General features: G+C 50.4%; 1 protein-coding gene across 1 annotated transcript in view; it reads left to right on the top strand.

Annotated features, from left to right (window-relative positions):
- The first annotated feature begins 1,026 nt into the window (after positions 1-1,026).
- Positions 1,027-23,826, top strand: part of LOC139248101 (kremen protein 2-like) — a 35,358-nt gene continuing 12,558 nt past the window's right edge. Inside the window, exons 1-5 of the mRNA XM_070871850.1 lie at positions 1,027-1,162; positions 2,913-3,084; positions 8,617-8,708; positions 12,393-12,517; positions 14,604-14,757. Of these exons, the coding sequence (XP_070727951.1) occupies positions 1,027-1,162; positions 2,913-3,084; positions 8,617-8,708; positions 12,393-12,517; positions 14,604-14,757 (679 nt within the window). The remainder of the gene's footprint in view (positions 1,163-2,912; positions 3,085-8,616; positions 8,709-12,392; positions 12,518-14,603; positions 14,758-23,826) is intronic.

Genomic DNA, 23,826 nt, shown 5'->3' with positions numbered 1-23,826 from the left:
TGGGCGGGGAGAGTCAGTGATAGGGGAGTGTGTACGTGGGTTGTGGGAGGATTAAATGGGTGGGGAGAGTCAGTGATAGGGGAGTGTACATGGGCTGTGGGAGGATTAAATGGGTGGGGAGAGTCAGTGATAGGGGAGTGTGTACATGGGCTGTGGGAGGATTAAATGGGTGGGGAGAGTCAGTGATACGGGAGTGTGTACATGGGCTGTGGGAGGATTAAATGGGTGGGGAGAGTCAGTGATAGGGGAGTGTGTACATGGGCTGTGTGAGGATTAAATGGGTGGGGAGAGACAGTGATAGGGGAGTGTGTACATGGGCTGTGGGAGGATGGGTAGGGAGAGTCAGTGATAGGGGAGAGTGTACATGGGCTGTGGGAGGATTAAATGGGTGGGGAGAGACAGTGATAGGGGAGTGTGTACATGGGCTGTGGGAGGATGGGTGGGGAGAGTCAGTGATAGGGGAGTGTGTACATGGGCTGTGGGAGGATTAAATGGGTGGGGAGAGTCAGTGATAGGGGAGTGTGTACATGGGCTGTGGGAGGATGAAATGGGTGGGGAGAGTCAGTGATAGGGGAGTGTGTACATGGGCTGTGGGAGGATTAAATGGGTGGGGAGAGTCAGTGATAGGGGAGTGTGTACATGGGCTGTGGGAGGATTAAATGGGTGGGTTGTCTATGAGGTTGGTATTGGTTATGGCCGTTTGTGAGGCGGTCAGACCTCCTGAGTGCTGATTTTAGTGCCGGGCGCTAGGTGCAGGCTCAAACTGCCAACTTGGGTTTTTACGGCCAAAGATGAGCGAGCAGCGCTAAAAGTGGGCATTGCAAACTCCTCCTCGGCCGCCAACGGGGCAGGAGCTCAGGAGGCCGACTCAATTTGGTGCCAGCAGGCTGCCAGCTGGAAAAAACGGGGAGAAGGAAAGCAGCAAGAAAACATGTCCGACCCTCACACACATACTTCCCCACTGGTTCAATTCATAAATAAATGCTGAAATAAATAGATTTGTAAACCTACTTTGCTCGCTGGGCGATGCCGCCCGAGATCCCCGACATCCCCGCCACTTCCCGCAGGCTGTATGGACGCCTGGCCGTTCGCAGAAAGCAAACAACACGGCGGCTGTGCCAAGGGGGCATTGCCCGCTGGATGATGTCACTGCGTGGGCGGGGTCAGAGGCTGCAGCGTTACCTCGTGGCGCCTCCACCAATGGCCAATCAAGTTCCACGCAGGCGCGGACGCCGCGTACCCCCAAACAGTAGGCCTGTGCCGCCGGTTAGAGTCACAGAAGTTTACGGCGCGGAAGGGGGCCACTTCAGCCCATCGTGTCCGCGCCGGCCGACAAAGAGCTACCCGGCCTAATCCCACTTTCCGGCTCTCGGTCCGTAGCCCTGCAGGTTACGGCACTTCAAGCGCACATCCAGGTACTTTTTAAATGTGGTGAGGGTTTCTGCCTCTACCGCCCTTTCAGGCCGTGAGTTCCAGACCCCCACCACCCTCTGGGTGAAGACATTTCCCCTCAAATCCCCTCTAAACCTTCGACCAATTACTTTAAATTCATGGCCCCTCTGCCCAGGGAAACAGGTCCTTCTATCTAGGCCCCTAATAATTTTATACACCTCAGTCAGGTCTCCCCTCAGCCTCCTCTGTACGAAGGAAAACAACCCCAGCCTATCCAATCTGTCCTCATAGCTTCGATTCTCCAGTCCCGGCAACATCCTCGTAAATCTCCTCTGTACCCTCTCCAGTGCAATTCCTGTAACGCGGTGACCAGAACTGCATGCGGTCTCAGGCGATCCCTCGTATCGAGGATTGACTTGCTTCCACCAAAAAGGGATGAGTTCACAGGTGTATCAATGAAGGGCCTGATATTCCAGGTCCCGAACGACATGTTAAAGGGTGGAAGATGCCTGTGCGCGGATTTTTTTAACGTGAGGTGGCCATTGCACACCAGCCACCACACGGGCTTGACAGAGCTCGGTCTTGGTCCAGTGGCAAGGGTTAGAACATAAGAAATAGGAGCAGGAGTCGGCCATTCGGCCCCTCGAGCCTGCTCCGCCATTCAATACGATCATGGCTGATCTGATCATGGACTCAGCTCCACTTCCCCGCCCGCTCCCCATAACCCTTCACTCCCTTATCGCTCAAAAATCTGTCTATCTCCACCTTAAATATATTCAATGACCCAGCCTCCACAGCTCTCTGGGGCAGAGAATTCCACAGATTTACAACCCTCTGAGAGAAGAAATTCCTCCTCATCTCAGTTTTAAATGGGCGGCCCTTTATTCTGAGATTATGTCCCTTAGTTTTAGTTTCCCCTATCAGTGGAAATATCCTCTCTGCATCCACCTTGTCGAGCCCCCTCATTATCTTATATGTTTCGCTAAGATCACCTCTCATTCTTCTGATCTCCAATGTGTATAGGCCCAACCTACTCAACCTATCCTCCCTCATAAGTCAACCGCCTCATCTCTGGAATCAACCGAGTGAACCTTCTCTGAACAGCCTCCAATGTAAGTATATCCTTCCTTAAATACGGAGACCAGAACTGTACGCAGTACTCCAGGTGTGGCCTCACCAATACCCTGTACAGTTGTAGCAGGACTTCTCTGCTTTTACACTCTATCCCCCTTGCAACAACCAAGGCGACTGGAGACCTAGTGCGCACACATATTGCAGCATACTCCAGCTGTGGCCTAACCAGTGTTTTATGCAGTTCAAGCATAACCCCCCCTGCTCTTGTATTCTATGCCTCGGCTAATAAAGGCAAGTATTCCGTATGCCGAACGGGTGGCGTTATCAAGGGAATTTCAGCCTCTTGAAGATATTGAAGATAATCGTTTTATCGCTATGAACCCTCGTGTTACATGGCGTGGAGATGAGCGCTGAATCCACTGACTTTGCTCCTTTGTTCTTTCTAGAAATTTCCGAGTGTTTCCGGGTGAACGGCGCCGATTACCGTGGCAACCAGAGCCAGACCTCTCTGGTTAATGGAAAGCCGTGCCTGTACTGGAACTTGACGCACCAACACACCTACAACACGCTCAAATATCCCAATGGACAGTGGGGCCTTGGCAACCACAATTACTGTCGGTTAGTGACCTTTCGAGGGGGGGGGGGGTGGGAGGGTCACTCCGTGGGGTAATTAAAGGGGCTAATGGTGTCGCAGGGGCTGGGCTACAAAGGGGTAGGAGTTATGCTGCAGCTGTACAGAGCTCTGGCCAGACCCCCCTCGGGAGTCACTGCATTCCGTCTGTGCACCGCCCCTTCGAGAGGCTGCAACGCAGATTCACCTCAGTGACTGCTGGGCTAAAAGGGTTAAATTATGAGGACAGGTTTGAATAGGCTAGGCTTGTATTCCCTCGAGTAGAGAGGATTAAGAGGTGATCTGATTGAGGCGTTTAATATGGTTAAAGGAGTTGATCGGGTAGATAAGAGAGAAAAATAAGAATTAGAATTAGGAGCAGGAGTCGGCCCTACGGCCCCTCGAGACTGCTCCGCCATTCAATGAAATCATGGCTGATCTTTGACCTCAACTCCACTTTCCCGCCCAATTCCCATTGTTCTATATGCGGACTATAGATATACTCTCTGTGCAGTCACTGTACAGTTGCATAAGATGGAGACTTGTTACCTGATGTACTATCAATTAGGTTTACACGGTGTATATACTATGCCGGCACCACTAGAGGGTGCAACTGGTGGAGACCGGAGTTTCCTGCCCCTGTGGCAGAGGCTGTCCACCAGAGGGCACTGCGGTGGGAGACCTTAGGGCCACCTGTATGGGTGTGCAGGGCCCAGTATAAAAGGCTGCCCACCGTGCTTGTGCCTCACTCTGGAGTTACGAATAAAGGACCAAGGTCACGACAGTTTGAGTACAACACGTTGCCTCGTGGAGTCATCCATAAAGTGCATTACAGACGTAACGCCCATATTCCTTGATTCCTCTAGAGTCCAAAAATCTAGCGATCACAGTCTTGACTACGGGTAGACAGAGAGAAAAATAAGAACAATTAGAAATAGGAGCAGGAGTAGGCCATACGTCTCCCTCGAGCCTGCTCCGCCATAAGTTCATGGTTGATTTTCGACCTCAACTCCACTTTCCTGCATAATCCCCACATCCCTCGATTCCCCCAGAGTCCAAAAATCTATCGAGCTCAGTCTTGAATGCACTCAACGACTGAGTACCTACAGCTCTTTGGGGGAGAGAATTCCAAAGATTCACAACCCTCAGAGTGAAGAAATTTCTCCTCATCTCAGTCTTAAATGGCCGACCTCTTAACCCGAGACTGTGACCTCGGGAGATCAAGGGGTATGGTGAGAAAGCAGGAAGGGGGTACTGAAGTTGCATGTTCAGCCATGAACTCATTGAATGGCGGTGCAGGCTAGAAGGGCTGAATAGAAACATAGAAACATAGAAAATAGGTGCAGGAGTAGGCCATTCAGCCCTTCTAGCCTGCACCGCCATTCAATGCGTTCATGGCTGAACATGAAACTTCAGTACCCCATTCCTGCTTTCTCGCCATAACCCTTGATCCCCCGAGTAGTAAAGACTTCATCTACCTCCCTTTTGAATATATTTAGTGAATTGGCCTCAACTACTTTCTGTGGTAGAGAATTCCACAGGTTCACCACTCTCTGGGTGAAGAAGTTTCTCCTCATCTCGGTCCTAAATGGCTTACCCCTTATCCTCAGACTGTGACCCCTGGTTCTGGACTTCCCCAACATCGGGAACATTCTTCCTGCATCTAACCTGTCTAAACCCGTCAGAATTTTAAACATTTCTGTGAGGTCCCCTCTCATTCTTCTGAACTCCAGTGAATACAAGCCCAGTTGATCCAGTCTTTCTTGATAGGTCAGTCCCGCCATCCCGGGAATCAGTCTGGTGAACCTTCGCTGCACTCCCTCAATAGCAAGAATGTCCTTCCTCAGGTTAGGAGACCAAAACTGTACACAATACTCCAGGTGTGACCTCACCAAGGCCCTGTACAACTGTACACTCTGGAGTTCGAATGGCCTACTCCTGCACCTATTTTCTATGTTTCTTTGTTTCTATGTTCTGGACTCTCTAACCATGGGAAATAATCTCAGTGTCTATCCTGTCAAACCCCCTCAGAATCTTATGGGCAGGATTTTAGGCTTTTCGGGGCTGAAAACGGAGGTGGGAAAGTTACCGGCCAGGAATAGTTTGGGCTTTGATAAGGAAGTTTCGGCCTCTGGGCCCTGCGTCAGGGGGTGCAGCGTGAAGGGAAGCGTTGTAGACTTTTCGTGGCACAAGGATGGGAAACTCGCGAACTATGTGCTCCGAGAGAGGCTTGGGGGTGTGTTGTTATGTATGCATGTTAATGAACTGCAACACTAGTTCTTATAGAAACATTTAAAATAATGAAAGGGATAGACAAGATAGAGGCGGAGAGGTTGTTTCCACTGGTCGGGGAGACTAGAACTAGGGGGCACAGCCTCAAAATACGGAGGAGCCAATTTAAAACCGAGTTGAGAAGGAATTTCTTCTCCCAGAGGGTTGCGAATCTGTGGAATTCTCTGCCCAAGGAAGCAGTTGAGGCTAGCTCATTGAATGTATTCAAGTCAAAGATAGATAGATTTTTAACCAATAAGGGAATTAAGGGTTACGGGGAGAGGGCGGGTAATTGGAGCTGAATCCACGGCCAGATCAGCCATGATCTTGTTGAATGGCGGAGCAGGCTCGAGGGGCTAGATGGCCTGCTCCTGTTCCTAATTCTTATGTTCTTATGAATGTACCATCGCCCTGTATATACCATACCTGTACACCAGAGGGTGCTGCTGCTGGAGACCTAAGGGTCCCCTGCACATTGCAGGTAACCCAGTATAAAAGAGAGCTCACCTCTTGGTGTTCTCAGTCTAGGAGCTGAAATAAAGGACTCGTCTGTACAGTTCAAGTGCCATACCTCTGCCTTATAGAGTCATTAAGAAAGTGCTTGCACACACAATAGAGGGGATGTTAAAAAAACCCACAAAATATTCCCAAAACCATTGCCCACAAATCAGTAAAAAAAAAATGAAACGAACACTCGCACTTACCTTCGGAGTTCTTTATCTTGCTCTGCGCTGCCGGGCCGCACTGATTTCCCAGGTGGTCAATGCAGGCGTACTTCCGGGCGGACGGATCAGGCAAAAGTCCAAACTCCTGACGGTGTTGCAACCAGAGGCGTCACACACCCGACGCAGCTCTTCCCGGCGGTGCGGCTCATGATCCAATTGAATGGGGGAACAGGCTGGGGGGGCTGAATGGCCTCCTCCGGTTTGTATATTCTGATGCCCTCCTATGTGTTATGTTCGTAATAAAGTAATGGAACTGGGTACTGTAGAAGTGAGTAAGTGTGACCTTAGCTCCTTTATTCGAACTCCAGAGTGTTGGTACAGCGTGGGCGGCCTGCTTATATACAGTGCTCCCAAGGGATGCTGGGATCCCTTGGGACTCCAACAGGCACGCCCTCTGGTGGTGGTATGATACCGGTTACATAGCGTTGTATACATAACATCACTCCCTCCCAAAGTCAATAGTACACTTATTTACAAGGTGAGACGATGTGGGGCTTTTCGCTCCCTTGTCGATCTTCTCGGTACAAATGCAGGTGTAGGTGAGTTGGCTGGTTCTTCGCCGGGCTGCTGGGGATGGTGAGTTCGGCTTTGTGGTCAACTTTAATGTCGGTTGACACTTGTATGTGTGTGTGTGTGTGTTTTGGAGTGTCCTCTTTGGGTTGCTCGTGGCTGTCTGTGAATCGCAGTTTGGTTTGGTCCAAATGCTTTCTGCAAGTTAGTCCATTGGCAAGTTTGACCTGAAACACTCTACTCCCTTCTTTGGCTATGACAGTGCCGGCAAATCGGCAGTTGTTACGTTCGTAATAAAGTAATGGAACTGGGTACTGTCGACGTGAGTAAGTGTGACCTTAGCTCCTTAATTCTAACTCCAGAGTGTTGGTACAGCATGGGAGGCCTGCTTATATACAGTGCTCCCAAGGGATGCTGGGATCCCTTGGGACTCCAACAGGTACGCCCTCTGGTGGTGGTATGATACTGGTTACATAGGGTTGCATAGATAACACTATGTACCTACCTTCCCATGGAGCTCCTCTGCCTGGAGGCTAGTCATGGACTAGCTACCCACCTGCCAGTGTTGGGGAGGGCGATGACCAATCCACAGTCCTTTGCTGTCCTCTGAAGACCCCCGTGTCTTGAAACGACCCTTGACTGTATCAGCGTCTTGGTTTGTCTCATAGCTTCAGGCAACCATTTAAAAATGGATGCAGGCATTGCTACATGACAGTTTTGAGTGTTGGCCTGGAGAACCGGAAGCAGGAACGCCCAGGCTCAAGTGTACGAACTCTCTGTGCCTCTGTGCAGTGATTACCCCCTTGGAACCCCACAGTTATGAATGTAACATATCTAAATCCAAAATTATCCCAACTGTATCTACCCACATCAAGGCACAATCCCTAAATATCCCTCCTGTATCCCCACAATCCCAGGATATCCCTCCTGTATCCCCACAATCCATGGATATCCCTCCTGTATCCCCACAATCCATGGATATCCCTCCTGTATCCCCACAATCCCTGGATATCCCTCCTGTATCCCCACAATCCATGGATATCCCACCTGTATCTCCACAATCCCAGGATATTCCACCTGTATCCCCACAATCTCGGGATATCCCTCCTGTATCCCCACAACCCCGGGATAGCCCTCCTGTATCCCCACAATCTCGAGGTATCCCATCTGTATCCCCACAATCCCTGGATATTCCTCCTGTATCCCCACAATCCCAGGATATCCCTCCTGTATCTCCACAATCCCAGGATATCCCTCCTGTATCTCCCCAATCCTTTGATATCCTTCCTGTATCCCCACAATCCCAGGATATCCCTCCTGTATCCCCACAATCCCAGGATATCCCACCCGTATCCCCACAATCCCAGGATATCCCTCCTGTATCTCCCCAATCCTTTGATATCCTTCCTGTATCCCCACAATCCCTGGATATCCTTCCTGTATCCCCACAACCCTGGGATATCCTTCCTGTATCCCCACAATCCCAGGATATCCCTCCTGTATCCCCCCAATCCTTTGATATCCCTGTTGTATCAATCCCTGGATATATATGAAGAAAGATTGGATAGGCTGGGTTTGTTTTCTTTGGAACAGAGGAGGCTGAGGGGAGACCTTATTGAGGTGTATAAAATTATGAGGGACCGGGATAGAGTGGATAGGAAGGACAGGGGGAATAGATTTGATGTAATTGGTAGGCGGTATGGAGATTTGAGGGGAAATGTCTTCACCCAGAGGGGGGTGGGGGTCTGGAACTCACTGCCTGAAAGGGTGGTAGAGGCAGAAACCCTCACCACATTTAAAAAGTACCTGGATGTGCACTTGAAGTGCTGTAACCTGCAGGGCTACGGACCGAGAGCTGGGAAGTGGGATTAGGCTGGATAGCTCTTTGTCAGCCGGTGCGGACACGATGGGCCGAAATGGCCTCTTTCCGTGCCGTAAACTTCTGTGATTCTAGATCCCTCCTGTATCGTTCCAATTCCCGGGAATCCCATGCCCACCAGATCTCCTATATTGATGCTTTTCATTGCTCGGCAGGAATCCGGATGGAGATGTCCAGCCCTGGTGTTACGTCTCGGAGAATGAAGAAGGGATTTACTGGAAGTATTGCAACATCCCAAGCTGCAGCAGTGAGTATTCCTTCTGCCAGAGCCATCTCAGAAAGACAAGAACTTGCAAATCCATACTACCTTTCACCACCTCAGGACACTCAAAGCGCTTCACCACCAATGAAGTGGTTTGAAGCCCCTCCGACAGTGCAGCACTCCCTCAGTACTGCTCCTCCAACAGTGCAGCACTCCCTCAGTACTGCTCCTCCAACAGTGCAGCACTCCCTCAGTACTGCCCCTCCGACAGTGCAGCACTCCCTCAGTACTGCTCCTCCGACAGTGCAGCACTCCCTCAGTACTGCGCCTCCCACAGTGCAGCACTCCCTCAGTACTGCCCCTCCCACAGTGCAGCACTCCCTCAGTACTGCGCCTCCCACAGTGCAGCACTCCCTCAGTACTGCCCCTCCGACAGTCCAGTGCTCCCTCAGTACTGCCCCTCCGACAGTCCAGTGCTCCCTCAGTACTACCCCTCCGACATTGCAGCACTCCCTCAGTACTACCCCTCCGACATTGCAGCACTCCCTCAGTACTGCGCCTCCCACAGTGCAGCACTCCCTCAGTACTGCCCCTCCGACAGTCCAGTGCTCCCTCAGTACTGCCCCTCCGACAGTCCAGTGCTCCCTCAGTACTACCCCTCCGACATTGCAGCACTCCCTCAGTACTGCCCCTCCGACGGTGCAGCACTCCCTCAGTACTGCCCCTCCGACAGTGCAGCACTCCCTCAGTACTGCTCCTCCAACAGTGCAGCGCTCCCACAGTACTGCCCCTCCGACAGTGCAGCGCTCCCTCAGTACTGCCCCTCCGACAGTGCTGCACTCCCTCAGTACTGCCCCTCCGACAGTGCAGCACTCCCTCAGTACTGCCCCTCCGACAGTGCAGCGCTCCCTCAGTACTGCCCCTCCGACAGTGCAGCGCTCCCTCAGTACTGCCCCTCCGACAGTGCAGCACTCCCTCAGTACTGCCCCTCCGACAGTGCAGCACTCCCTCAGTACTGCCCCTCCGACAGTGCAGCACTCCCTCAGTACTGCCCCGCCGACAGTGCAGCACTCCCTCAGTACTGCCCCTCCGACAGTGCAACCACCCTTCAGTACCTCTACCAGGAGTATCGGCCCAGATTTTGTGCTCAAGGCTCTGGAGTCGGACTTGAATTCAAGCTTGTTTGAAGCCCCGACTGCAAGATTCATTTTGTCTGTCCATCCCCATATCTGGCTGGACCACTTCAAGCACTGCCGGGTCTAGTTCACCTCTGCCCAAACTGCCCACTACTCCCGGATCACCTTGGTGAGCAGTGACCACCTCGGAATGCTTTTAGTTGCCCCTCCCAAAAGCTGCTTCCAGCTTTATCTCCCTTCCTCCTCTTTGAAGCACTTTGGAATGGCTTTATTTCCACGTTAACGGCGCCACGTGAATACGAGTTGTTGTGACTGTTCGCTCACACACACCCACTCACACTTCAACACACACTCGTGCATGTGCACACTCACTCACAAACACACTGAAAAAGCTGCATATTCACTCGCTCACACTCCCTCACAAATGCACTCGCTCACAAATGCACACACTCGCAGACACACTCCTGCGGACTCACAAGCACACTTGCTCACACACTCGCATTCACACTTGTGTGTTCACACTTCAACACATACTCGTGCACACGCACACTCACTCGCAAACACACTGACAAAAATGCAGACACACTCGCTCACTCTTGCACACCCATGCATCATCATCATCATAGGCAGTCCCTCGGAATCGAGGAAGACCTGCATCCACTCTTAGTATGAGTTCTTAGGTGGCTGTACAGTCCATTAGGAGAACCACAGTCTCTGTCACAGGTGGGACAGACAATGGTTGAAGGAAAGGGTGAGCGGGGAGTCTGGTTTGCCGCACGCTCCTTCCGCTGCCTGCGCTTGGTTTCTGCACGCTCTCGAGGTGCTCAGTGCCTCGTTCAAACTATGTCACACCCATGTACACTCACTCACAAACACGCTCCTCTTGTGCATGCACACGCACTCTTGCTCACACACTCACGTTCACACTTGAGCGCTCACACTCAGGCACACACACACTCACTCGCAAACACACTGACGGGGTGCACATGCATATTCACTCGCTCACACTCTCGCACTCACCCTTGTGCACTTGCTCACTTTCACACACTCCCGTCCAATCCCGCGTGTGCACACACGGGTGCTCTTACACGTGCTCACATGCATACCCAGTCCTGCTTGCACTCACTCCCACGTTAACACACTCACATTTGCTCGCACACTCAGTCACATCCTTGCACACTCACTCACAAATGCACTCGCTCACAAATGCACTCACACTCACAAATGTACGCTCGCTCACAATTGTACACTCGCTCACAATTGCACACTCGCTCAAAAATGCAATCGCTCACCCTTGCACACTCGCCCACCCTTGCACAGTCGCTCACAAATGCACTCACTCACAAATGCACTCGCTCACAAATGCACACTCGCTCACAAATGCACTTGCTCACCCTTGCACACTCGTTCACCCTTACATACTCTCCCACAAATGCACTCGCTCACCCTTGCACACTCGTTCACCCTTGCATACTCTCCCACAAATGCAGTCGCTCACCCTTGCACACTCGTTCACCCTTGCATACTCTCCCACAAATACAGTCGCTCACCCTTGCACACTCACTCACCCTTGCATACTCACTCACAAATGCACTCGCTCACCCTTGCACACTCACTCACAAATGCACCCGCTCACCCTTGCACACTCACTCACCCTTGGAAAGTCACTCACAAATGCACTCGCTCACCCTTGCACACTCACTCACCCTTGCATAGTCACTCACAAATGCACTCGCTCACCCTTGCACACTCACTCACAAATGCACCCGCTCACCCTTGCACACTCACTCACCCTTGCATACTTACTCACAAATGCACTCTCTCACCCTTGCACACTCACTCACCCTTGCATACTCACTCACAAATGCACTCGTTCACCCTTGCACACACTCACAAATGCACCCGCTCACCCGTGCACACTCACTCACCCTTGCATAGTCACTCACCCTTGCACACTCACTCACAAATGCACCCGCTCACCCTTGCACATTCCTCACACTTGCACACTCGCAAGTTCACTCGCCCTTGCACACTCACTCACCCTTGCACACTCACTCACAAATGCACTCGCTCACACTTGCTCGCCCTTGCACTCGCTCACAAATGCATTCGCTCACACTTGCACATCGCTCACCCTTGCACACATGCTCACAAATGCACTCGCTCGCACTTGCACACTCGCTCACCCTTGCACGCACTCAAAACTGCACCCGTTCACACTTGCACACTCCCTCGCAAATGCACTCGCTCACCATTGCACACTCACAAATGCACTCGCTCACCTTTGCACACTCGCTCACAAATGCATTTGCTCGCCCTTGCACACTTGCTCACAAATGCACCCATTCGCCCTTGCACACTCACTCACAAATGCATTCGTTCACCCTTGCACACTCGCTCACAAGTGCATTTGCTCACCCTTGCACACTCGCTCACAAATGCACTCGCTCACCCTTGCACACTCGCTCACACTTGCACTCACTGACACTTGCTGACAGTCACCGCCCCCAGGAATATGTTGCCAGTGTTGCTGCCTCTTGTGTACACCAGACCTTGCCTCACTGTCCTCTCTCTGTGCTCTGATCCTCGGCAGTGCCCGGCTACGTGGGCTGTTTCTTGGACTCGGGGAACCCGCCCGCGCTGAGTGGCAGCAGTGGCACCTCCACCAAGCTCACGGTCCAGGTCTGCATCCGCTTCTGTCGCAAGAAAGGCTACAAGGTAAGAGCTACCGGAGCGGCAGGGGGAAAGCGCATGTGCATTTAATGCAAATAGGGCTGTGTGCGCATGAGTGTGTGCCTGTGCGCATTTATGTGCAAGCGTGTATATACTCGTGTACGCGCATGTGAGTGTGTGCGGATGCATGCATATGAGTGTGAATTGTGACTGAGCGGGAGTGTATGTGTGCACGTGTGCATATGTTAGTGTGGGTGCGTGTGTGGGCGTGCGAGTGTGTGCAAGTGAGAGTGTGTGTGTACGTGTGTGTCCGTGTGCGAATGTAAGTAATGTAAGTGTGGGTGCTTGTGTGTGTGCGAGTGTGTGCAAGTGAGAGTGTGTGTGTACGTGTGTGTCCGTGTGCGAATGTAAGTAATGTAAGTGTGGGTGCTTGTGTGTGTGCGAGTGTGTGCAAGTGAGAGTGTATGTGTACGTGTGTGTCCGTGTGCGAATGTAAGTAATGTAAGTGTGGGTGCTTGTGTGTGTGCGAGTGTGTGCATGCATGTAAGTGTGGGTGCTTGTGTATGTGTGTGTGTGTGTGTGTGTGTGTGCAAGTGAGTGTAGTTTGCCAAACTCCCAAAAAGTTAGTTTGCAGGTGCAGCAGGTAACCAGGAAGGCGAATGGAATGTTGGCCTTCATTGCGAGAGAGATGGAGTACAAAAGCAGGGAGGTCCTGCTGCAACTGTACAGGGTATTGGTGAGGCCGCACCTGGAGTACTGCATGCAGTTTTGGTCACCTTACTTAAGGAAGGATATACTGGCTTTGGAGGGGGTACAGAGACGATTCACTAGGCTGATTCCGGAGATGAGGGGCTTACCTTATGATGATAGATTGAGTAGACTGGGTCTTTACTCGTTGAAGTTCAGAAGGATGAGGGGTGATCTTATAGAAACATCTAAAATAATGAAAGGGATAGACAAGATAGAGGCAGAGAGGTTGTTTCCACTGGTCGGGGAGACTAGAACTAGGGGGCACAGCCTCAGAATACGGGGGAGCCAATTTAAAACCGAGTTGAGAAGGAATTTCTTCTCCCAGAGGGTTGTGAATCTGTGGAATTCTCTGCCCAAGGAAGCAGTTGAGGCTGGCTCATTGAATGTATTCAAGTCACAGATAGATAGATTTTTAACCAATAAGGGAATTAAGGGTTACGGGGAGCGGGCGGGTAAGTGGAGCTGAGTCCACGGCCAGATCAGCCATGATCTTGTTGAATGGCGGAGCAGGCTCGAGGGGCGAGATGGCCTGCTCCTGTTCCTAATTCTTATGTTCTGATGTTCTTATGTAAGTAGGTGCGTGCGCGAGTGTGAATGTGGGCTGTGAGCATGCAAGTGCAAATGTGATTTTGTGTGTGTGTGTGTGCATGCGTGCAAGTGTTAATGCATACGTGTCTGCGCGCAAGAGTGTGTGTGTGTGCGCGCGTGAAAGTCTGTGCGAGTGTGTGCATGGGAGTTTGAGTGTGAGTGCATGCATGGGAGCGTGAACGTGACTGTATGAGTGTGCGTGTGTGACCATGTGCGCGTGTGACCATGTGCGTGTGTGACCATGTGCGTGTGAGACCATGTGCGTGTGTGACCATGTGCACGTGTGTGACCATGTGCACGTGTGACCATGTGCGTGTGTGACCATGTGCGTGTGAGACCATGTGCGTGTGTGACCATGTGTGCGTGTGTGACCATGTGCGTGTGTGACCATGTGCGTGTGTGACCATGTGTGCGTGTGTGACCATGTGCGTGTGTGACCATGTGCGTGTGTGACCATGTGCGTGTGTGACCATGTGCATGTGTGACCATGTGCGTGTGTGACCATGTGCATGTGTGACCATGTGCGTGTGTGACCATGTGTGCGTGTGTGACCATGTGCGTGTGTGACCATGTGCGCGCATGTGCGCGCGAGTCTGTGCCCGCATGTGCCCGAGTGCATGTGAGTGTATGAGCGTGACTGTAAGTGTGAGTGTGCATGGATGAGTCTCGGCTGCCATTTGCTGCACCGTCACCGTGGAAGCTCGCACACCGGAGAGGTGCTGGAGGGCGGCCTGTATGGGGCTGGGTCACGTTGAAGTGACGGCGCGTCTGATTGGCTGTCCCCTGTTGTTAGTACGCAGGTGTCGAGGCCGGGTACGCCTGTTTCTGCGGAAACGCGGTCGACCTGAGCAGGAAGGAGCGGGTGAGCGCGGTGGAGTGCGACCAGGTCTGCTTCGGCAAGTCCAGCGAGCTGTGTGGTGGAGACGGCCGCATTGGAATATACGATGGTGAGGAGGCCCCTCCAACAGGGCAGTGAGTGACCCTCACACGCAGGGAAGGCACAGCCTTGGCTCCTGATTATTGCTCAGTCAGTCCTGTTGGAAAGTGCGAGTGAGTGAGTGAGGCAGTGAGTGGGTGAGTGAGTGAGTGAGGCAGTGAGTGGGTGAGTGAGTGAGTGTGGCAGTGAGTGGGTGAGTGAGTGAGTGAGGCAGTGAGTGGGTGAGTGAGTGAGTGAGACGGTGAGTGAGTGAGTGAGGCAGTGAGTGGGTGAGTGAGTGAGTGAGGCAGTGAGTGGGTGAGTGAGTGAGTGAGGCGGTGAGTGAGTGAGTGAGTGATTGTGTCTGGGTGGCTGTGTGTCTGGGTGTCAGTGTGTCTGTCTGGGTGCACAAGTGTGTCTGTGTGTGTGTGAGTGTGTGTGTGTGAGTGTGTCTGTGTGTGAGTGTGTGTGTGTATGTGCGTGTGTGCGAGTATGCCTGTGTGTGTGAGTGTGTCTGTGTGTGAGTGTGTCTGTGTGAGTGTGTCTGTGTGTGAGTGTGTCTGTGTGAGTGTGTCTGTGTGTGAGTGTGTCTGTGTGTGAGTGTGTGTGTGTGAGTGTGTCTGTGTGTGAGTGTGTCTGTGTGTGTGTGTCTGTGTGTGAGTGTGTCTGTGTGTGAGTGTGTGTGTGTGTGTCTGTGTGTGAGTGTGTCTGTGTGTGAGTGTGTGTGTGTGAGTGTGTGTGTGTCTGTGTGTGAGTGTGTGTGTGTCTGTGTGTGTGTGTCTGTGTGTGAGTGTGTCTGTGTGTGAGTGTGTGTGTGTGAGTGTGTCTGTGTGAGTGTGTCTGTGTGTGAGTGTGTCTGTGTGTGAGTGTGTGTGTGTGAGTGTGTCTGTGTGTGTGTGTCTGTGTGTGAGTGTGTGAGTATGTCTGTGTGTGAGTATGTCTGTGTGTGTGTGTGTGTGCGTGTGACTGTGTGTGAATGAGTGTGTGAGTGTGTCTGTGTGTGAGTGAGTGTGTGAGTGTGTCTGTGTGTGTGTGTGAGTGTGTCTGTGTGTGAGTGAGTGTGTGAGTATGTCTGTGTGTGTGTGTGTGTGTGTGTGTGTGTGTGTGTGTGTGTGTGCGAGTATGTCTGTGTGTGTGAGGGTGTCTGTGTGTGAGTATGTCTGTCTGGGTGTGTGAGTGTGTCTGTGTGTGAGTGTTTGTCCGAGTGTGAGTGAGTGAGTGTGTCTGTGTGTATGCCTGTGTGTGTGAGTGTATCTGTGTGTGAGTGTGTCTGTGTGAGTGTGTCTGTGTGTGAGTGTGTCTGTGTGAGTGTGTCTGTGTGAGTGTGTCTGTGTGTGAGTGTGTCTGTGTGTGAGTGTGTCTGTGTGTGAGTGTCTGTGTGTGAGTGTGTGTGTGTGAGTGTGTCTGTGTGAGTGTGTCTGTGTGTGAGTGTGTCTGTGTGTGAGTGTGTCTGTGTGTGAGTGTGTGTGTGTGAGTGTGTGTGTGTGAGTGTGTCTGTGTGTGTGTGTCTGTGTGTGAGTGTGTCTGTGTGTGAGTGTGTGTGTGTGAGTGTGTCTGTGTGAGTGTGTCTGTGTGTGAGTGTGTCTGTGTGTGTGTGTCTGTGTGTGAGTGTGTGAGTATGTCTGTGTGTGTGTGTGTGCGTGTGACTGTGTGTGAATGAGTGTGTGAGTGTGTCTGTGTGTGAGTGAGTGTGTGAGTGTGTCTGTGTGAGTGTGTCTGTGTGTGAGTGAGTGTGTGAGTATGTCTGTGTGTGTGTGTGTGTGTGTGCGAGTATGTCTGTGTGTGTGAGGGTGTCTGTGTGTGAGTATGTCTGTCTGGGTGTGTGAGTGTTTCTGTGTGAGTGTTTGTCCGAGTGTGAGTGAGTGAGTGTGTCTGTGTGTATGTCTGTGTGGGTGTGTGAGTGTGCCTGTGTGTGAGTGTGTGTGTCTGTGTGTGAGTGTGTCTGTGTGTGAGTGTGTGAGTATGTCTGTGTGTGTGTGTGTGTGTGCGAATATGTCTGTGTGTGTGAGGGTGTCTGTGAGTGAGTATGTCTGTCTGGGTGTGTGAGTGTGTCTGTGTGTGAGTGTTTATCCGAGTGTGAGTGAGTGAGTGAGTGTGTCTGTGTGTGAGTGTGTCTGTCTGGGTGTGCACATGTGTCTGTGTATGTGTGTCTGGGTGCGTGAGTGTTTGTCTGGGTGTGAGTGAGTGATTGTGTCAGTGTGTGTGAATATAACATAAGACCATAAGAAATAGGAGCAGGAGTAGTTCCTTCGGCCCCTTGAGCCTGCTCCACCATTCCACAAGATCAAGGCTGATCTTCCACCTCAACCCCACTTTCCTGCACTCTCCCCATTTCCATCGATTCCCTTAATATCCAAAAATCTATCGACCTCTGACTTGAATATACTCAAAGACTAAGCCTCCACAGCTCTCTGGGGGAGAGAATTCCAAAGATTCACCACCCTCTGAGCGAAGAAATTTCTCCTCATCTCAGTCCTAAATGGCCGACCCCTTATCCTGAGACTGTGACCCCTGGTTCTAGACTCCCCAGCCCGGGGGGGGGAAACACCCTCCCTGCATCTACCCTGTCAAGCCCTGTAAAAATGTTGTACGTTTCAATGAGATCACCTCTCATTCTTCTAAACTCTAGAGAATATAGGCCTAGTCTGCTCAATCTCTCCTCATAGGACAATCCCCCCATCCCAGGAATCAATCTGGGGGACTTTCGTTGCACTCCCTCTATGGCAAGTATATCCTTCCTTAGGTAAGGAGAACAGAACTGTACACAGTACTCCAGGTGTGGTCTCACCAGGGCCCGATATAATTGCAGGAAGACGTCTTTACTCTTATACTCAAATCCTCCTGTAATAAAGGCCAACATACCATTTGCTTTCTTAATTGCTTGCTGTCCCTGCGTGTTAACTTTCAGAGATTGGTGGAGAAGGACACCCAGGTCCCTCTGAACACCAACATTTCCCAATCTCTCACCACTTAAAAAATACTCTGCTTTTCTGTTTTTCCGACCAAAGTGAATAACTTCACCTTTCTCCACATTGTATTCCATTTGCCATGTTCTTGCCCACTCACTCAGCCTGTCTATATCCGCTTGAAGCCTCTACGCATCCTCCTCACAGCTTACATTCCCACCTGGCTTTGTACCATCAGCAGACGTGGTTACATTACACTCGGTCCCCTCGTCCAAATCACTGATATAGATTGTGAATAGCTGGGGCCCCAGCACTGATCCCTGCGGCACCCCACTAGTCACAGCCTGCCAACCCGAAAATGACCCGTTTATTCCTACTCTCTGTTTTCTGTCCGTTAACCAATCCTCAATCCAGGCTAGTATATTACTCCTAATCCCCATGAGCCCTATTTTTGTTTAATAACCTCTTAAGTGGCATTTTAGCGACTGCCTTCTGAAAATTCAAATGCACCACATCCACTGGTTCCCCCTTATCTATTCTGCTAATTACTACCTCAAAAAACTCTCAGATTTGTCCAACATGATTTCCCTTTCATAAATCCATGTTGAATCCTATTATTATTTTCGAAGTGCCCTGTTACTACGTCCTTAATAATAGATTCGAGCATTTTCCCTGCTACTGATGTCAGGCTAACTGGTCTGTAGTTCCCCGTTTTCGCTCTCACTCCTTTCTTAAATAGCGGGATTACATTAGCTACCTTCCAATCTGCGGGAACCGTTCTAGAATCTATGAAATTTTGGCAGATTACAACCAATGCATCCAGTATCTTTATAGCCACCTCTTTCAAAACCCCAGGATGTAGGCCATCAGGTCCAGGGGATTTATTGGCTTTCAGTCTCATTAATTTCTCCAGTATTTTTTTTTACTAATACTAAATTCATTCAGGTCCTCATTCTGGTTAGACCCTTGGTACTCCACTATTTCCGAGAGGTTTTTCGTGTCTTCTTCCGTGAAGACAGACACAAAGTATTGGTTTCATTTCTCTGCCATTTCCATATTCCCCATTATAATTTCTCCTGTCTCTGCCTGTAGGGGACCCACATTTATTTTTGCTAATCTTTTCCTTTTTACATACCTATAGATGCTTTTACAGTCTGTTTTTATGTCTCTCGCTAGTTTACTCTCATATTCGGTTTCCCCTTGATCAATTTCTTGGTCCTCTTTTGCTGAATTCTAAAATCCTCCCAATCCTCAGGCTTACTGCTCTTTTTGGCAACATTATAAGCCTCTTCTTTTGATCTAATACTATCTTTAACTTCTTGTTAGCCACAGTTGGATCACTTTTCCTCTGGGGTTTTTGTGCCTTAAAAGGAATGTTGTAAATTATGTATTAATTCTTTAAATGCTCGCCATTGCTTGTCAACCATTATACTTTTTAATGTAGTTTCCCAATCTACCTTAGCCAACTCGCCCTCTCATATCTACGTAGTTTCCTTTGTTTAGATTTAAGACCTTAGTTTCAGATTTAACTAAATCAATTTCAAACTCAATGTAAAATTCTATTATATTATGGTCACTCTTCCCTAAGGGCCCCTTTACTACAATGTTATTAATTAACCCTTTCTCGTTGCACAATACTAGATCTAAAATAGCCTGCTTGCGAGTTGTTTCCTCTACATACCGATCTAAAAAACCATCTTGTACACATTCCGTGAATTTGTCCTCCACACTATTACTGCAAATTTGGTTTGCCCGGTCTATATATAAATTAAAGTCCCCCATGAGTACTATATTACCCTTGTTACATGTGCCTTTAATTTCCTGATTTGTACTGTGCCCGACATTACCGCGACTATTTGGGGGCCTATAAACAACTCCCACCAATGATTTCTGCCCCTTGCTCCACCCAAACTTGACTCTACTTCTTGATTTTCCGAGCTAAGATCCTACCTAGTAGAGTGGACAAGGGAGAACCAGTAGATGTGGTGTATTTGGACTTTCAAAAGGTTTTTGACAAGGTCCCACACAAGAGATTGGTGTGCAAAATTAAAGCACATGGTATTGGGGGTAATGTACTGACGTGGATAGCGAACTGGTTGGCAGACAGAAAGCAGAGAGTCGGGATAAACGGGTCCTTTTCAGAATGGCAGGCAGTGACTAGTGGGGTGCCGCAGGGCTCAGTGCTGGGACCACAGCTATTTACAATATACATTAATGATTTAGACGAAGGAATTGACTGTAATATCTCCAAGTATGCAGATGACACTAAGCTGGGTGGCAGTGTGAGCTGTGAGGAGGATGCTAAGAGGCTGCAGGGTGACTTGGACAGGTTAGGTGAGTGGGCAAATACATGGCAGATGCAGTATAATGTAGATAAATGTGAGGTTATCCACTTTGGTGGCAAAAACAGGAAGGCAGAATATTATCTGAATGGTGACAGATTAGGAAAAGGGGAGGTGCAACGAGACCTGGGTGTCATGGTTCATCAGTCATTGAAAGTTGGCATGCAGGTATAGCAGGCGGTGAAGAAGGCAAATGGTATGTTGGTCTTCATAGCGAGAGGATTTGAGTATAGAAGCAGGGAGGTCTTACTGCAGTTGTACAGGGCCTTGGTGAGGCCTCACCTTGAATATTGTGTGCAGTTTTGGTCTCCTAATCTGAGGAAGGACATTCTTGCTGTTGAGGGAGTGCAGCGAAGGTTCACCAGACTGATTCCTGGGATGGCAGGACTGACATATGAAGAAAGACTGGATCGACTAGACTTATATTCACTGGAATTTAGAAGAATGAGAGGGGATCTCGTATAAACTTCTGACGGGACGGGACAGGTTAGATGCGGGAAGAATGTTTCCGATGTTGCGGAAGTCCAGAACCAGGGGTCACAATCTAAGGATAAGGGTTAAGCCATTTAGGACCGAGATGAGGAGAAACTTCTTCACTTAGAGAATTGTGAACCTGTGGAATTCTCTACCATGAAAGTTGTTGATATATTCAAAAAGGGAGTTAGATGTGGCCGGGTACTGAAGTTGCATGATCAGCCATGATCATATTGAATGGCGGTGCAGGCTCGAAGGGCCGAATGGCCTGCTCCTGCACCTACTTTCTATGTTTCTCTCTACTGTCTTTATCATATCCTTTATTATCAGGGTGACTGCTCCTCTTTTTCCATTTTGCCTATCTCTTCTAAAAGTAAAGTATCCTGGAATATTTAGTTCCCAACCTTGGTCACCTTGCAACCGCGTCTCCGTAATGGCTATTAGATCAAACCGATTAATTTCTATCTGCGCGATTAATTCATCTATTTTGTTGCGAAAGCTTCACTCATTCAGATATAGTGCCCTTAGCTCTGACCTTTGTCACCTTAGTCAGTGATGCCCTATGACCTTTGTTACTTGCTTTGTCCCTTCCTGACCCACTTTGCTTACAATTTATCCAAAACTCTGCTCTGGAGCCTTGACATTTCTGTTGCTGATTTTAAATTTACCCTTTCCTAACTCCCTCCCCTTCATTAGTTTAAAGCCCTGTCTACAGCCCGAGTTATTCAATTCACCAGGACACTGGTCCCAGCCCGGTTCAAGTGGAGCCCGTCCCAACGGAGCAGCTCCCTCGTTCCCCAGCACTGGTGCCAGTGCCCTGTGAAGCAAAACACCCCAACCTCCCACACTTTTGAGCCAGCTGAGTGTGTCTGGGTGTGTTTCTGATTGTGTGAGTGTGTGTCTGAATGTGAGTGAGTGAGTGATTGTGTCTGGGTGTGACTGTGTCTGAGTGTGAGTGTATGTGTCTGGGTATGTGGGATTTTGACCCAGCGACGATGAAGGAACGGCCGATATATTTCCACGTCGGGGCGGTGTGTGACTCGGAGGGGAACGTGGAGGTGGTGGTGTTCCCATGCGCCTGCTGCCCTTGCCCTTCTAGGTGGTAGAGGCCGCGGGTTTGGGAGGTGCTGCCGAAGAAGCCTTGGCGAGTTGCTGCAGTGCGTCTTGTAGATGGTGCACACTGCAGCCACGGTGCGCCGGTGGTGGAGGGAGTGAGTGTTGAAGGTGGTGGATGGGGGGCCAATCAAGCAAATATGTCGAGCTTCTTGAGTGTTGTTGGAGCTGCACACAGCCAGGCAAGTGGAGAGTGTTCCATCACACTCCTGACTTGTGCCTTGTAGATGGTGGAAAGGCTTTGGGGAGTCAGGTGGTGAGACATTTATCACAGAATACCCAGCCTCTGACCTGTTCTTACAGCCACGGTATTTATGTAGAAACATAGAAAATAGGTGCAGGAGTAGGCCATTCGGCCCTTCGAGCCTGCACCACCATTCAATGAGTTCATGGCTGATCATTCCCTCAGTAGCCCTTTCCTGCTTTCTCTCCATATAACTTGATCCCCTTAACCGTAAGGGCCATATCTAACTCCCTCTTGAATATATCCAATGAACTGACATCAACAACTCTCTGCGGCAGGGAATTCCACAGGTTCACAACTCTCTGAGTGAAGAAGTTTCTCCTCATCTCAGTTCTAAATGGCTTACCCCTTATCCTAAGACTGTGACCCCTGGTTCTGGACTTCCCCAACATCGGGAACATTCTACCCGCATCCAACCTGTCCCGTCCCGTCAGAATCTTATATGTTTCTATGAGATCCCCTCTCATTCTTCTAAATTCCAGTGTATAAAGGCCCAGTCGATCCAGTCTCTCTTCATATGTCAGTCCTGCCATCCCGGGAATCAGTCTGGTGAACCTTCGCTGCACTCCCTCAGTAGCAAGAATGTCCTTCCTCAGATTAGGAGACCAAAACTGAACACAATATTCCAGGTGAGGCCTCACCAAGGCCCTGTACAACTGCAGTAAGACCTCCCTGCTCCTATACTGAAATCCCCTCGCTATGAAGGCCAACATACCATTTGCCTTCTTCACCGCCTGCTGTACCTGTATGCCAACTTTCAATGATTGATGTACCATGACACCCAGGTCTCGTTGCACCTCCCCTTTTCCTAATCTGTCACCATCCAGATAATATTCTGCCTTGGCGTTTTTGCCCCCAAAGTGGATAACCTCAGATTTAACCACATTATACTGCATCTGCCATGCATTTGCCCACTCACCTAACCTGTCCAAGTCACCCTGTAGCCTCTTAGCGTCCCCCTCACAGCTCACACCGCCACCCAGCTTAGTGTCATCTGCAAACTTGGAGATATTACACTCAATTCCTTCATCTAAATCATTAATGTATATTGTAAAGAGCTGGGGTCCCAGCACTGAGCCCTGCGGCACCCCACTAGTCACTGCCTGCCATTCTGAAAAGGACCCGTGTATCCCGACTCTCTGCTTCCTGTCTGCCAACCAGTTCTCTATCCACGTCAGTACATTACCCCCGATACCATGTGGCTGGTCCAGTTAAGTTTCTGGTCAATGGTGACCCTCCTAGGATGTTGATGGTGGGGGATTCGGCGATGGTAATGCCATTGAAGGAGCTGGTTGGAGACAGTCATTGCCTGGCACTTGTGTGGCACGGATATTACGTGCCACTTATCAGCACAAGCCTGAATGATGTCCAGGCCTTGCTGTATGCGGGCACGGACTGCTCCATTACCTGAGGAGTTTGCGAATGGAACTGAACACTATGCAATCATCAGCGAACATCCCCACTTCTGACCTTAGGATGGAGGGAAGGGCATTGATGAAGTGTCTAAGTGCGAGTGTATCTGGGTACGTGAGTGTCAGTGTGTGAATGTGCGTGCATTTCCACATCAGATGAAGGCCTGATTGGTGTGGGTTGGTGATGCCCTGTCTGCAAACCAACGGGTAAGGTTCCCAGCACCCGTCCCCACCCCCCAGCAATGAGAATCAGTGCCCTTTGGAAACGAGGGTGTGAGAAGGACGAGCAGGAGGGGGAGGGAGGATAGGGAGGGGTGAGGGTGAGGAGGAGGAGCTTGAGGCTGCAGGGAGCGCAAGGGCAGAAGGTTGAGAAGGAGGAGGGCAGGAGGGGCGGGTGAAGAAAAGTAGTGAGGAAGGTCGAGTAGAGGGTCAAGGAGGGGCAGGGGACCGAAGAGGGGGGTAGCAGGAGCCGGAGGGAGTCGAGGAGGAGGGTGTCAAAGAGGACGAGGGAGTTTGAAGAGGAGGCGGGTTGGAGAGGAGGGGGATCAGAGGAGTGGGGAAGAGGAGGGTTTGAGCAAGAGGAAGGATAAGTGGAGGAGGGGGTAGGAA

This window comes from Pristiophorus japonicus, unplaced genomic scaffold, assembly GCF_044704955.1.
Source record: "Pristiophorus japonicus isolate sPriJap1 unplaced genomic scaffold, sPriJap1.hap1 HAP1_SCAFFOLD_29, whole genome shotgun sequence".
In the NCBI taxonomy this organism is placed as follows: domain Eukaryota; kingdom Metazoa; phylum Chordata; class Chondrichthyes; family Pristiophoridae; genus Pristiophorus; species Pristiophorus japonicus.
This window is presented reverse-complemented; position numbering and strand designations above follow the sequence as displayed.